This window comes from Microtus pennsylvanicus, chromosome 3 (assembly GCF_037038515.1).
Source record: "Microtus pennsylvanicus isolate mMicPen1 chromosome 3, mMicPen1.hap1, whole genome shotgun sequence".
Taxonomy (NCBI): Eukaryota; Metazoa; Chordata; class Mammalia; order Rodentia; family Cricetidae; genus Microtus; species Microtus pennsylvanicus.
Window position 1 is genome coordinate 35,405,458 of NC_134581.1, and position 13,535 is coordinate 35,418,992.

At 43.7% G+C, this 13,535-nt stretch overlaps 1 protein-coding gene across 1 annotated transcript in view; it reads left to right on the top strand.

The window, feature by feature from the left end:
- The first annotated feature begins 2,527 nt into the window (after positions 1-2,527).
- Positions 2,528-13,535, top strand: part of Ube3d (ubiquitin protein ligase E3D) — a 134,609-nt gene continuing 123,601 nt past the window's right edge. Inside the window, exons 1-2 of the mRNA XM_075967734.1 lie at positions 2,528-2,730; positions 11,129-11,325. Coding sequence (XP_075823849.1) covers positions 2,654-2,730; positions 11,129-11,325 — 274 coding nt within the window. The 5' untranslated portion in view covers positions 2,528-2,653. The remainder of the gene's footprint in view (positions 2,731-11,128; positions 11,326-13,535) is intronic.

Below are 13,535 nucleotides of genomic sequence, written 5' to 3' on the forward strand. Positions count from 1 at the left end.
CAGGTGTCTTCAACCAGCCAGAAGAAAACCTGGGTTTGATGGATGGATGATGGATAGGGGGAACTGAAGACCGCGATCCAGCCATCAATATTTTATACGAATAATTTCAGGCTTCAGAGTCTGTGTGGGATTGGGAGGCAGTTTAGCACTATTTTGGTCTAGACTTCTTCCAAACTTAGTTACTTCCAAAGAGTTTTGTATGGACTATAGCATGAAGGAAAATGAAAGTTTTTTTTTTCAAATACTTTGGGTGCACAAGTTTTTTTTTTTTTCTAGACAGGGTTTCTCTGTAGCTTTGGAGCCTACCCTGGAACTAGCTCAGGCTGGCCTCAAACTCACAGAGATCCACCTGTCTCTGCCTCCCAGGTGCTGGGATTAAAGGCGTGTGCTACCATCGCCTGGCGGGTGTACAAGTTTTAAGTCACTTGCGAGGAGCATACAATTCACTGTGTATTTTGCTATGTGTCAGTATTTAAGCATTTTATATTCCTTATATTCCTAAGTGTTAAAAGTGGAAGATGACAATTGTCCTTCAAATAAATGAGCTGACACTGAACAGTCGCTAGTTTAGCTTTTTCAAAGATTATTTACTTATATTTTATGTGTGAGAGTGCTGGCAGGTATGTGTGTATGCCTGAAGCCCAGCTGGGGTCGGATGCCCTGGAGCTGGAGTTATGACCAGCAATGAGCGGATGGGTGTGAGTGCTGGACACCTCACTTCCCAGTCCTCTGGAAGAGCAGTAAGTGCTCTTAACTGCTGAGCCTCGTCTCCAGCCCGCAGCTTTTATTTTTTAAGCTAGTATTCCCACCAATGGTTTGGGAGGAAATGGGCATTTATGCAGCATAATGAACTTAAAGCGCCTCAAAGAATAATTAGAAAACTTCTCTGACGTTGTTCAAACACTAAAGACTGTTTTGTTTTGCGGCCAGGTCTTGCCACATAGCCCTGGATGGCCCTACACTCACTATATAGAACAAACTGGCCTTGAACTTGAAGCAATCCTCTTGCCTCAGCCTCCTAAATGCTGGGATTACAGTATGTGCCATACTGGTGGCTTAAAGAACTTATTTGGAAATGCATCAGGTTTGTTTGGTGTGTGGTAATTATGACTATTATGAAATTATGAGATGGAACAACAATAAACAGGATTTCTGTCTTTGCTAGTTTTAGGTCAACTTGACACCAGGTAGAATCATCTGAAAGAAAGGAACCTCGATTGAGAAAACACCTCCATAAGATCCAGCTATAAGGCGCATTTTAGTGATTGATCGGGGAGGGCCCAGCCTGTGGTGGGTGGTCCTGGGTCCTATAAGAAAGCAGGCCGAGCAATGTCGCCGTGGGAGCAAGCCAGTAAGCAGCATCTCTCCATGGCTTCTGCATCAGCTTCTGCCTGCAGGTCTTGCCCTGTTTGGGTTTTTGCTGAGTTCCTTCCATGAACAATGACATGAAAGTGTAAACTGAATAAACCCTTTCCCCCCCAAGTCTCTTTGGTCGCGGTGTTTCATGACAGCAACAGTAACCCTAACTAGGACGGTTTCCTTTAGACACGCTATCATTGACTGAAGTCACAGCCTTTCGTTTTTAAAGAAGTCCTATTGAAAGTCTAGGGTGTGATACATTTATTTATACCACACCATATCTTTTACTGTGTCAAACTGTCAAAATGTATCTTGTAGTAGCAATAAAATTATGACTTCTTTGAGTCTTTTATTTCCGCAGTATGGTGGGTGTGCACATCATTATTATCATCATCATTATCATATTTTTGCTTCTCAAAAATTATATGAGTGAACGCCGGGCGATGGTGGCGCACGCCTTTAATCCCAGCGCTTGGCAGGCAGAGGCAGGTGGATCTCTGTGAGTTCGAGGCCAGCCTAGTCTATAAGAGCTAGCTCCAGGACAGGCTCCAAAGCCACAGAGAAACCCTGTCTCGAAAAAAAATAAATAAATAAAAAAGTTATATGAATGATTGGTCCCACAGCTCAAGATGCCAGACTCCATCCACTGGCTTTTCGTGGCTTACAGATACCTTACTTTTTTCTTTCTTTCTTCCTTTTTTTTTTTTTTTTTTGCAACTGTTTCAATCCTGGAGCTATCGTGTCTAAAGCGAATGCAACAATCTTTGCGCCATCAATCTTTGTCATTTTTGTTGCATCAGACGGAAGCTAATAAACAGTCCTACTTCCAAAAAAAAAAGGAGACTCAGATAGGATAAAGTGGGCTTTGGGGCGAACAATTCAGCTCTGGATCTGGGGAAAGTACCCACCTCTATCGTCTCTGCTCCCTTATCTTCCTCATCCCTACCCAAGCCATCCAGAGGAGCCTCCTCCGCCTCCAAGTCTGAGCTTTTTGCTCATTTCAGGGAGAGAAGCGCTCAGATGGAGCCCATCCATCATCCTTACAGCGGAGGCCAGCTCTGCTTGCTCCCTGTGCCCCCTTTTCCTACTTTAGAGGAAGGTGCGCTCCAGGGTCGGGCGCCTTAGCAGTGCGTTCTCCGCCCGGAAGGCGGCGCTGTAGCCGACAGACGCCGACCGTCGGATCCCGCCCAGCCACCGCGCTGCCACCGCCTGGGAGCCGCTTGCCACACGTTCTCCCACTCTGTCCGGGTTCTGGTAACTGAGGGCTCGGTCTCGCGTGGGGGCACGGTGGGCCATGGCGGTGGCTGCGGCGGAAACGCGCGTGTTCCTGGAAGTGCGGAGACGGCTGCAGAGCGCGCTCCTAATCCTAGGGTAAGGGAGCAGGCGCCGGTGCGCGGGGCCGCGTGCCTGAGCCACGCGCGTGACCCAGGCGCTGGTGCACGCGTGCGGCACAGGAGCGCGGGTGCGTGAGACGCGGGGAGGGTGGCGAGCGCGTGGGGCCGTAGGCGCGTGCGCGAGACAATGTGCGCGTGCGCGGGACGGGATAGGGTGGCGAACTTAGATCTTTGTGTTTGCTCCTCAAGCGCTTTAGCCACAGAACCATCTCCCTACCCTGTCTGCAAACTTTTAATTTCATATTTACTACACAAACAAGAAACTTGGCGGGAAAATGAAATTTTTGCTTGTGGTCTGTATTTGTAATGGTTTGTGTTCTCTTCCATAGATTTTTGCCTATTTCTTTGTGCCAAGTGTTCAAATAGATCTGAAAATGTATTATAGAGCAACTCAGCTGTATTATTATTATTATGATTATTATGATTGTTATTATTATCATCATCATCATCATCATTCTTGAACTCTTCCTCTTTTCTGAAACTTGCCAAGTAGCTGAAGTGGAAGTTTTGGATATGGCCTGAGAACCGAGTTCGAATCCTCGCCTTCTCACAAGGCTAGACTTGTTTTATATGAATTTTCTCAGTTTTAAGGTTGGGATTGAGTCTAGGCTCAGGACAACTCATTTGCCTAGCATGTGCAGGCTCTGAGGTCTCTCCCTCATATGGGGTGAAGGGTGCAGAGACAGATAAAGGAGTGAGGTCATAATTTCAAACAGATACGTGCCATTTCTGTCCACCGTGTTTGTTAATTAAGAATACAAACGTTGCCAAATAGAGCCCCTTGCCACCCTCATACAAACAAAATAAAACTCTGTAAGCAAGTCAGTGAACCTACTTAGCTAGACAGCATGTTTTTCTCTGTGGTCTTTTGACTACTGGCTCTCACACCCATCACTTCCCCTACCCTAGTGACATAGTCTGGCTTCATTCAGCCATTTCACACGATTTCACTGTTTCTGGAACCGTGTTGACGCGTGTATTAGTCAGGGTTCTCTAGAGTAACAATTTATTGGATGAATCTCTGTATATATAGAAAGGGGATTTCTTAAAATGATGTACAGTCTACAGTCCAAATCATTCAACAATGGCTGCCGATGAACGGAAAGCCCAGGAATCCAGTAGCTGCTCAGTCCACGAGGCTGCGTGTCCCAGCTGGTCTTCAGTCTACTTTGGAATCCCAGAGAAGTGGGCTCTAATGCCAGTGAAGGAATGGACTTGCCAGTGAGAGCGAGGGCAAGTGGGCAAAGAGCTTCCTTCTTTGGTGTCCTGTAAGGCTTCCAGCAAAATGAGTGGCCCAGATTAGAAGTGGCTTATCACAGCTCAGACTCTGGATAAAGACAGTCTTCCTACCTCCAAGATCTCAATTAGAAGTGGATCTTCCTACCTCAAATTATTTTATTTTGGGTGTTTTATTTTCAGAAAGTGTTTATTATGAGTCAGCTGCATTTGCTTTATAAGATTTGTGTGTGTGTGAGCCCGTGTGTTTGCGAGGGCGGGGTGGCTGGGTATTGGAGCTAGGCAAGTGCATTTGCCACTGAGCCACACCCCCAGCCTTGTTTAAGGTCTTTTTGTGACATATATACCCTTGGATCAATACCTAACTATCAAACAGTTCTCTAACGCGGTCTGCCCTTGGATCAATACCTAACTGTCAAACAGTTCTCTAACGCGGTCCGTCTCTTTGGTTTGAACCATTCTATTGGGAATGAGGAGGTATTTAATTTCCTTGAGAACTTTTTCATCTACTTTTGATAGTCCTTGTGTGTTATTTTTGTAAAGTATCATATGGTTTCTAGCTAATAAAAACAGGTTAGTCTTGCTATCAAGCTGAAATAATATAAAGGCACAGGTGTAAGTATGTGTGGATGTCTTCCGGCATCTCTGGCTGACATTTTCACTTTCCTGATGTAGGCTGAGTATGCCTTGTTGGAAAAGGTCTGGTGCTGAAGTGATTTTGGACTTGTCTAGAGTTTGTAGCATTTGCAAAGACTTGTTGAGCATCCCTAACCTGGAAATCCAAAGTGGGATGGTTAGAGATCATTTTCATTCCAGAGCAGTTTGGCCTTGTGACTTAGGGATACTCAGTATATTCTGCCTTTTGATGAGCAGAAATTTAAATCTTAATAAAATTGTAATGTCTTAGATCTTTACCTCCCTCACCTTTGTGAATATTTTCCCCAGGCTTCTTTTATCCATGTCCTTATTTAGAATTGGGTCTCGCTGTGCTAGCCACGCTGTGCCTGAACTCCTGGACTTAAAGGGACACGTCTGCTTGTCTCAGCCTTTCACGTCTGTGGGACCTTAAGCATGGCTGACGCTGTGCTTAGCTTTTCTGCATTTGTTTTCTAGGAATGTCACCACTTTTGTTTATCTCTGGTTTATTGGATTGATTTTCATGTTCACAGTGCAGTAGGAGTCAAAGTTTATTTTATTATGTATGGATATCCATTGGTCCATGACCTTTAATTCCAACCATAATTTTTCCTCTTTGGATAGCTCAGCATCTGTATGAGAAATGAGTTCATTACACTGTGTGCATGAGCATCCCTTTTGCCCTTATACTTTAAACCTGTGTCATTATAAGTGATTTATTTTTCAAGTAACACACATTTGAGTGTTTTGGTCAAGTAAAATTTGACAATCTGTGTGTATTCACTAGAATTTTTAGTACTTTTATTATTTCAACTTTTTTTTATTAGTGTTTTAAAGTTAGTAATACAAAGTGATGGGTTTTGTTGTGGCTTTTGTACATACATTATTTCTGTAGCCTCTTTGCTCTACCCCCATCCCCACCGGCTGGTCCCCTCCCTTCCCCAGTTTTCTTCTTCATGGAAAATGTACTCTGGTACCTTATTTTCCATTTTCTTCTCTCTGCTTTCTTAAGAACTCATTTCCCATTCTCACTGTCCCCTTTCTCATTTTATGACCTATTCCTACACTCTTCCACACTTGTATAAAAATTAAAATATAGGCTCCACAGCTGAGTGTGGTGGTGAACACCTTGAATCCCAGCACTCTGGAGGTAGAGGCAGGTACATCTGTGAGTTTGAGGCCACAGATCTACAGAGTGAGTTCCAGGGCAGCCAGGGCTACTCAGAGAAACCAGGTCTCAATAAAACCATAAAAGAAAAAAAGACAGAAAGGGAGGGAGGAAGGGAGGGAGGAAGGAAGGAAGGAAGGAAGGAAGGAAGGAAGGAAGGAAGGAAGGAAGAGAAGAAAAAAAACTTGGGGGTTGGGGTAGGGTGGGATCTAGGATCCACATATGAGAGAAAACATGGCGTTTGAGTGTGAATGAATGCAACGAGCTCCGGTTCCCTCTGTTTCCTGAAAGTGCCATGATTTCTTTGTGGCAGAGTAAATTTCACTGTGTATAGTCACCCTTACTTTGTCCATTCATCCAGCCTGGGTCCGCTTCCTAACACGGTGAACAGTGTAGCAATAAGCACGGATGTGCAAGCATCTCTGTGACAGGACTTCAGGGTCCTTCAGGTGCATACCCAGAAGTTGATAGCTCAGGCAGGAGGTAGTTTTAGTTTTGAGAAACTTGCATACTGCTTTCTACAGTGGCTACACCAGTTTACATTCCTGCTCATAGTGGCAATGGGTGAACGAACAGTGGTCAGGCAGCAAAACAAAACAAAAAAACATGAAATACTGAGTAGACGGAAATACCTGGAAGAACATGACAGTCCGAGGTGAGGTGTGGAGAATAAGTCTCTCGATGTAACACTTGCTTAGCAAGCTGAACGGATGAGGCACGGGCTATGAGATGCCAAGAGGGAGAAAGCATATCTAAATGAGCCGTTGGGAGAAACGGGAACTGAGGGAGGAGTGGGCATTAGCTAAAGTCCCGCTCGCTCTTTGGCGCTCTCGTTGCTTCCTGACCACCCTGAGATGAGCAGCTCTGCCATATGCTCCTGCCTTTGCATTCAGCTTTCCTGCAGGCCCCAAGCTACAGGCCTAAGAGACCGGGGACTGAAATGACCGATGCTGGAGATAACTTGGAAATTTCTTTTTTTAAGTGTTTTTCTCAGGTATTTAATCGCAGTGACAGAAAGCGGAGTAACACAGCGCTTCCTATGGCCAAGCACTTAGTAACCTGATTGCCAGGAACAAAATAAACAGAAGGTCTTGATTTGCAGCATTTGATGATTTCTCTGGTGTAAATATTTTCACCATGATGACTCTTAGCCTGCAGTATTTGCAGATTCCCTGTTACTTGTATATCACTGAATCTTACGGGATGTTGTAAGGGTGCTTGCTGCCTTTCAGTGTGATATGCAGGCATTGGATAGCTTTAAGGGTGTGTGTGTGTGTGACCCCTTAATAACAGTAGTAGGAATGCCTCAAGAACAATGCCCAATGCCACCAAAATTAGAGTTTCAGCAGAGTGCACGCGACTTCCTTTGTTTCCCTCTTTGCTGCTTTTTTGTATGGTGTAGGCCTCTCTCTCTCTCTCTCTCTCTCTCTCTCTCTCTCTCTCTCTCTCTCTCTCTTATATTTCTTCTCTAGTCCTGATACAGACCCTCCCAAGGCACCCTATCATTTTGCGTTTAAAAACAATTTTAAAAATATTTACTGGTTGTGTGGAACAGTGCCTGCCTGTAATCCCAACACTTGGGATTTGGAGGCCAAAGGATCAGAAATTCGATGTCATCCATTACATAGTGAGTTTGAGGCTGGATTTGGAGATATGAGACCTTAAAAAGTGCATATATGTGAGTATGTGTGTGTGTGGTATGTATTTGTGTGTGTGTATGTCTGTGTGTCTATATGTGTATGTCTGTATAAATACATACTGGGAATCTAGTCTAGGGGCCTCACACGTGACACCAAATTAAATCTTCAGCACCTCTTTTTAAATGGAAAATTGTCTTTATAGACTACGATTTGATGCTCATTACTCTTGGAATGTCATTTCCTTCAGAAACAGAGTACGTAGATGACATATATTGTTGACTTATGCATGTATGTCCCGACCAGCGGGATTCAAATTGGGAGCCTGGGCCCTGGAGGGGAAAACTGAAGGGGCAAGAGACGTGAGAAACGGACAGCAAGTCTGTGTTCTGATCAAGCTGCCAACTTTATTTTTTCTCAGGAGCATTATATAGCAAAAGGTCAGGGGCTTGCGCAGGTTGTTGTGCAAATTGTTCTAACTGGAATGTCAGGTCTGGAGACTTCCCTAGCTGATTGGAAAAGATAAGGAAATACTGAGAGTCTGTAAATGTTTACTAACAGGGTGAAGGCTAATTACTTCTGAAGCCTGGGGCATACTTAACCCATGGGGAGATAAGGGTTGTTTGGGCACAAACTTGCCCTACAGAGGTGAATATCTTACTTAATTTGTAAACTAAGATGGCTTGACTATAACCACAATACAGGTCTTTGCTCCCAGCACATGGACATACATCCACATCTGTTTATATCACTGTATCCATTTATCTATATCCTAAACCATGATTTCCTAGGGGTATCCCTGGTTCTAGTCCACTACTCCAGGGTTCATTCTTGCTTTCTCCCTTTCTTTCCCCTTGTAACTGTGTTCTTGCACAGGACACATCCTGCCTTTCATTAGCTCACAATGTTTCTCTCCCTGGTCAGTCCTCTGAGCAACTGGGATACTGCTGGATCCTTTACTGTTACCTTTCCCTTCTACCTGCTATAACCCGCTTAGAGCCCAAATGCTTGTGTCCTCTTGAAATCTATGCAGTTTAAATTCTAAATTCTCAGAGAAGTGATGTTAGGAGGCCAGGCCTCTGGGAGAGGTCATTAGGTTTCTGCTAGGTCCTGAGAGTGTAGCCATGAGGATGAGAGTCGTGCAAAAAGAGGGAGAGACCCCCGGGGCTACCTTCCTGCATATTATCTTATAGAGGTCATGTGGTTTATGGTACTGCTGCTAGTCTCCAGATCTGCAAGTTCAACTTTCTCAGGATGAAAATCAATACAAGCAGACTTACATCTGAATTGAATGTGTGTAAGCTTTTCTCCCTTGCTGTGATCTCCTAACATTACAGCGTGAGAACAGTTGCCATGCAATCCACTCTGCTTGTGTTATGTGCCGTGTAGACAGTGTACTGATAGAGAGTTGAATATTTTACATTGGTATGGATTTTGGTTTATTGATACAAGTTTAAGGTCAATTTGTTATATGTATATTTCTACTCTTGCTTAAGGCATTAATGTTTATGCAGCTCATTTAAAAAATGTAAGGTAGGGCTGGAGAGATGGCTCAGCGGTTAAGAGCACTGACTGCTCTTTCAGAGGTCCTGAGTTCAATTCCCAGCAACCACATGGTGGCTCACACCCATCTGTAATGAGATCTGGCGCCCTTTTCTGGCGTGCAGGCATACTTGGAGGCAGAATGTTGTATACATAATAAATAAATAATAAACCTTTAAAAAATGTAATGTATAATTAAAAATTACAGACCAATAGTCATTTATAATAGTCACACTTATAATCATGCTAGTTAGGTTTTCTAGATGTGCAGAGATATATTTCAGATGGATAGGTATTCTTCAAATCTTTCAAAGATGTACAAAATATGGCATTTAAAAATGCTTTAAGAGCTTAGACTTTTCTCAGCATTTTTGCTTCTGAAGCAGCATCAATTACTTCAGAGATGTTGATGGACATTAAAGAAACTCGTTATGGAATTTACCTTCAGTGTGACAAAGCTAGCCATTTGGGTAAGAAACTGTTCTTGCCTGGACTACTTGATGGTATGCTGTATGAACTGGGCATGCAGGACCCACAGAAAAGTGACTGCTGAACTTTTCAAAAGACAGAATGGTCCCTCAGGGTTCCTGCTTCACAATAGAAACTGCCAGACATTCTTCAGGACACAGAAGAAAGCAGCTGATTACAAGGCAGAACAGGTCATCAAATTTCCTGCTTCATGGAAAAGTCTGCTGGATACTATGGGCCTGTAGGTTCAAGGTGGATGCCTCAACGTTACAAAAGAACTTGGGTCCAGAAAGTGAGATGTGTTTGCCAATTCTAGAGTTTTGGAAGTTGCTTACAATGCACTTCTTGTTTACTTAGGTACTATTATATCCTTCTGGGGTCTTTGAAGAATTGAAGACAGATACTTATAGTTATAGGTAAATTTCCTTAGTTATAGTAAAGGATAAATTAAATATAAAGCTTTAGACTCGCAAAAATAGGATCGATGATAGAGTATTTTCCTTATGTTGCCAAATGTAAATGGACTAAATATTGTTATTATAATTCTTGCTTGAGAACAGTTTTGTATTTGTAATTTTATTTTGTTAAAGTTAAAACCTTCCTTTTTAATTAGACAGAAAAAGGGAAAATGATGCGGGATATCCTTTCTGTATATGTGTTGCTTTATTGGTTGATGAATAAAGCTGCTTCAGCCTATGGCAGGGCAGAATAAAGCCAGGCAAAAATCCTAACAGAGATATATAGAGAGAATAGGTGAAGTCAGGAAGACGCCATGTAACTGCTGAAGGAAAAGGATGTGCAGAAACCTTACCTGGTAAACCACAGCCTCATGGCAATACACAGAATGGTAGAAATGGGTTATATTCTACAGAGCAACTCTGTCTCAAAAAACCAAAAAAAAAAGGGGGGGGTATTTTAAGGTATAAGAGCTAGCCAATAGGAAGCCTGAGCTAACAGACCAAGCAGTGTTGCAATTAATATAGTTTCTATGTCATTATTTGGGTCTGGCGGCCGAGAAACGAACGGTCTCACATTGAACAGTGCACTTTGTGCAGCTCTGTGTAAGTGGTTGAAAATTTCAGAACCGAAGCAGGGGCAGTGGGGGCTAAAGTGCTCAGCGGTCTCTTTGGGAACACTTCTAAGTAAGTGCCCGATGTGTTTTAACATCGCCCAGGTAGTAAAGTGGACACCAAACCACATATCTAATTGTGGCCTCCTTTGGCACAGTCTGTGAACCAGTCGTTGCCTTTTTTTCTGTTGTGTGGGGTTTGTTGTTGTCGTCAGAGACAGTCTCATTGTGGATCCCAGGCTGGCAGAGAACTCAGCAAATATTTACTTTCTGACTTTTTGCAGAAAGCTGCCTGGCATCTGTGTTTCCCTATGAACATCTTGCATATCAGTTAATAATACTTTGATTCCCTGCCTTTAGTGCTGGTCTCAGGATCAAGAGTTAAAAACATGACCCAGGACTTCCACAGGGCGACCGTACAATCTCGCCTGGTCTCACCTAGTCTGGCTTGTTTCCTAGGGTTCTGTTGTCCTGGGACAGGGATTTTTTTAAGGTCTCTATGGGAAGGAAGCAGAGAAATGGTGGGTTAAGCTTTTGCTTCTTTCACGCAGTGTGAAGCGTGTGTAGTTCTTCTCATCATAGAGAAATCATTAACTTGGGCTCTATTTTGCATTATCAGTGAGCCAGATGAAGGAGGGATGCACCTGGATGTTTCCATATCGCCCACCTCACTTTTGCTGCGAACCCCTGACGGCTGCAGCGAGACCCAGCTTCCAGCAGAGGTCAGGCTTGTACCGTCCTCGTGCGGCGGGCTGCAGTATATCAGCGGAGAAGGCCTGCACCTTCGTCTGCAGGCCCGCACTGAATCCAGCCCTCGTGAGTAGAAGCCGCAGCCCTGATGGATGTTGGTATTTATTAAGTTGAAGTTTTCCCAGGTGAAAAAGATTGGCAATCAATGGCCTGGAGGGGCTATTGATCGAGAAGTTTCAGGGCCCTGATCCACTGCCAGTTAACCAGCTGTGTGATGTGAAACAAGTCATTTAACGTTTCCGAAACTTCACTTCTTTAAGTATACATTTAATAATACACTTTAATTTTTAGAGCATCTCCAGTCTCTTGGCAAATTTGAGCAGAAGGTACAGATACTTCCCCCAAACCGCCCATTTTATTTCTTTCATCATAAATGTCCGGCTCACGAATGTGAGGATAAAACCATAAAGCAAGTATCTAAAACCTGGTTTGTTTTAAGACATCTCATAGATATGTATTCATTCAGCAGGCAGGTGTGCTCCAACTTGGTGTGAGCTGTTCCATGTGGATGCCGGGAACACAGAGGCCAACAAGCCACCAAGGCCTCTGTGGTTGTGGAGTGTCTATTCTAATGGGTGGGAATGTCGGATGCTGACGACATAATTAAACTGCACACAGCAAAACGTTGTGGGTAAAGAAGGCAGAATAATGCCATGGGGAGTAATGAGTTTCGTGAAGGCTACCTGAGGGTGAGATAATTTACCAGAGAACTGAGCCGTGGAGATCATTCTAGTTGGGGTAATGCCTGCAGAGGACCCAGAGTGGTATGGGAGGCTGTTGTCATCTCAGTGGCTGCAATGCAGGGTTTGTGATTGTATACAAACTCAAAATGTATATCAATACAGCTAGGTGGTAAAAAAAAAAAAAAAACCTTTTCTTTTTGCAAGATCTTTTTTCTTTCTTCGATACTAGCTCGTATCTCTTACAATGTAATGAGTGCTGTAGAGTTGAAACAGCATTGGGGGAAGCGGAGCTGATGCTTTGTATCAGAGAAAAACCTTTGTTCTTTCTATTGCACCCCAAAGCCTCATTGCTGAGCCATCTGCAGTAAGCCCTTCGGCAAGCAGAGCCTTGTGCATCCTGGAGGTGGGACAACAGGATTGTCCTAAGAGGCCTGTACGATGTAAACCCATCCTCTGGCTTTTGAAAGGCAAGGGAAGGTAGAGGGAAGGTCACTTATTCTTTTGTCCAAGAGTAATTTTGTTAATGTTCCAAATTAGTGACTGACTGCAATAGGTAGGATCAGTTTGAGAAATGAGGGACAGGGGAAAGAGATGTCATGTCACGCTTAAGTGACATCCAATAGGGCAAGGTCCCCAGGATGGGACCATAGCCCAACTACTGCCTCCCAACTGTACCCACATTCTGGGATGGAGGATCTTTTTTCCTGTTGGCAACAATAAGTATAGCAGGAACTTCCTGCTGAAACTATCAGAAGGCAGGCGTGAGAGCCACCATGTTTTCTACGATTCTGATACTAAGGATAGAGGAATAGGGATGTCCAGGGACATGTTCATATTCTGTAACTGAATTATTTTTTACATTTTTCAATTAATGAGCAACATTCAGTACTGACTGCGGGCAAACTGAATCCACTGCTGTTTGTTGGTTTTTTGCATTGTTTGTGTTTGTCATGATGTTTTTGAAACATTTTGCTCAAATACCTGAAAAGGGAAACTCTCAAAGCCTGTTCTGTGGTGCATACAAAGCTCTCTAAAGCAGATTCTTCCAACTTTAATTGCTTTGGTGCTTGCTGTATAATAGGTGGGGAATAAGTGTTCCGCATGGCTGACTATCAGCTTGGTGCACGCTGGAGTGCCCCGAAATCTAAGCACTGGAGGAAGCAACTTGTGAAGTTTTTAGCATTCAGTCGTGTCTCGAGGTTTTAAAGAGTTAGTAGCCTTCTCAGCTTTTAGGGAGCAGTCATGACCCACACCTCCCTGGCACACTGGTTTGACGTTGATGCAGGTGGGGTGGTGACTTGCGGTGTGCAGCGTGTGATCTGTTGTTACTCTTCCCCAGCAGCCATGCGCAGCCAGGATTCCATACCTGACGTGTGGCCAGCAGAGAGCAGTGTTCCACTGAAAATTGATTTCTTCTGGACTGTGTTGGAGGGCTCAACCTGGGTCTTCACTATAGATGATCAGCATTGAAGAATAATACTGTTTATTTAACCTTCGTGCAGCAGGGATTTGTAGAGACACTTAGAGATTAAACTGCAGAACTTTTTTAATTGGGAGGACTTAAACTTTGTGGCATCTTAAAAAGCATTTTAA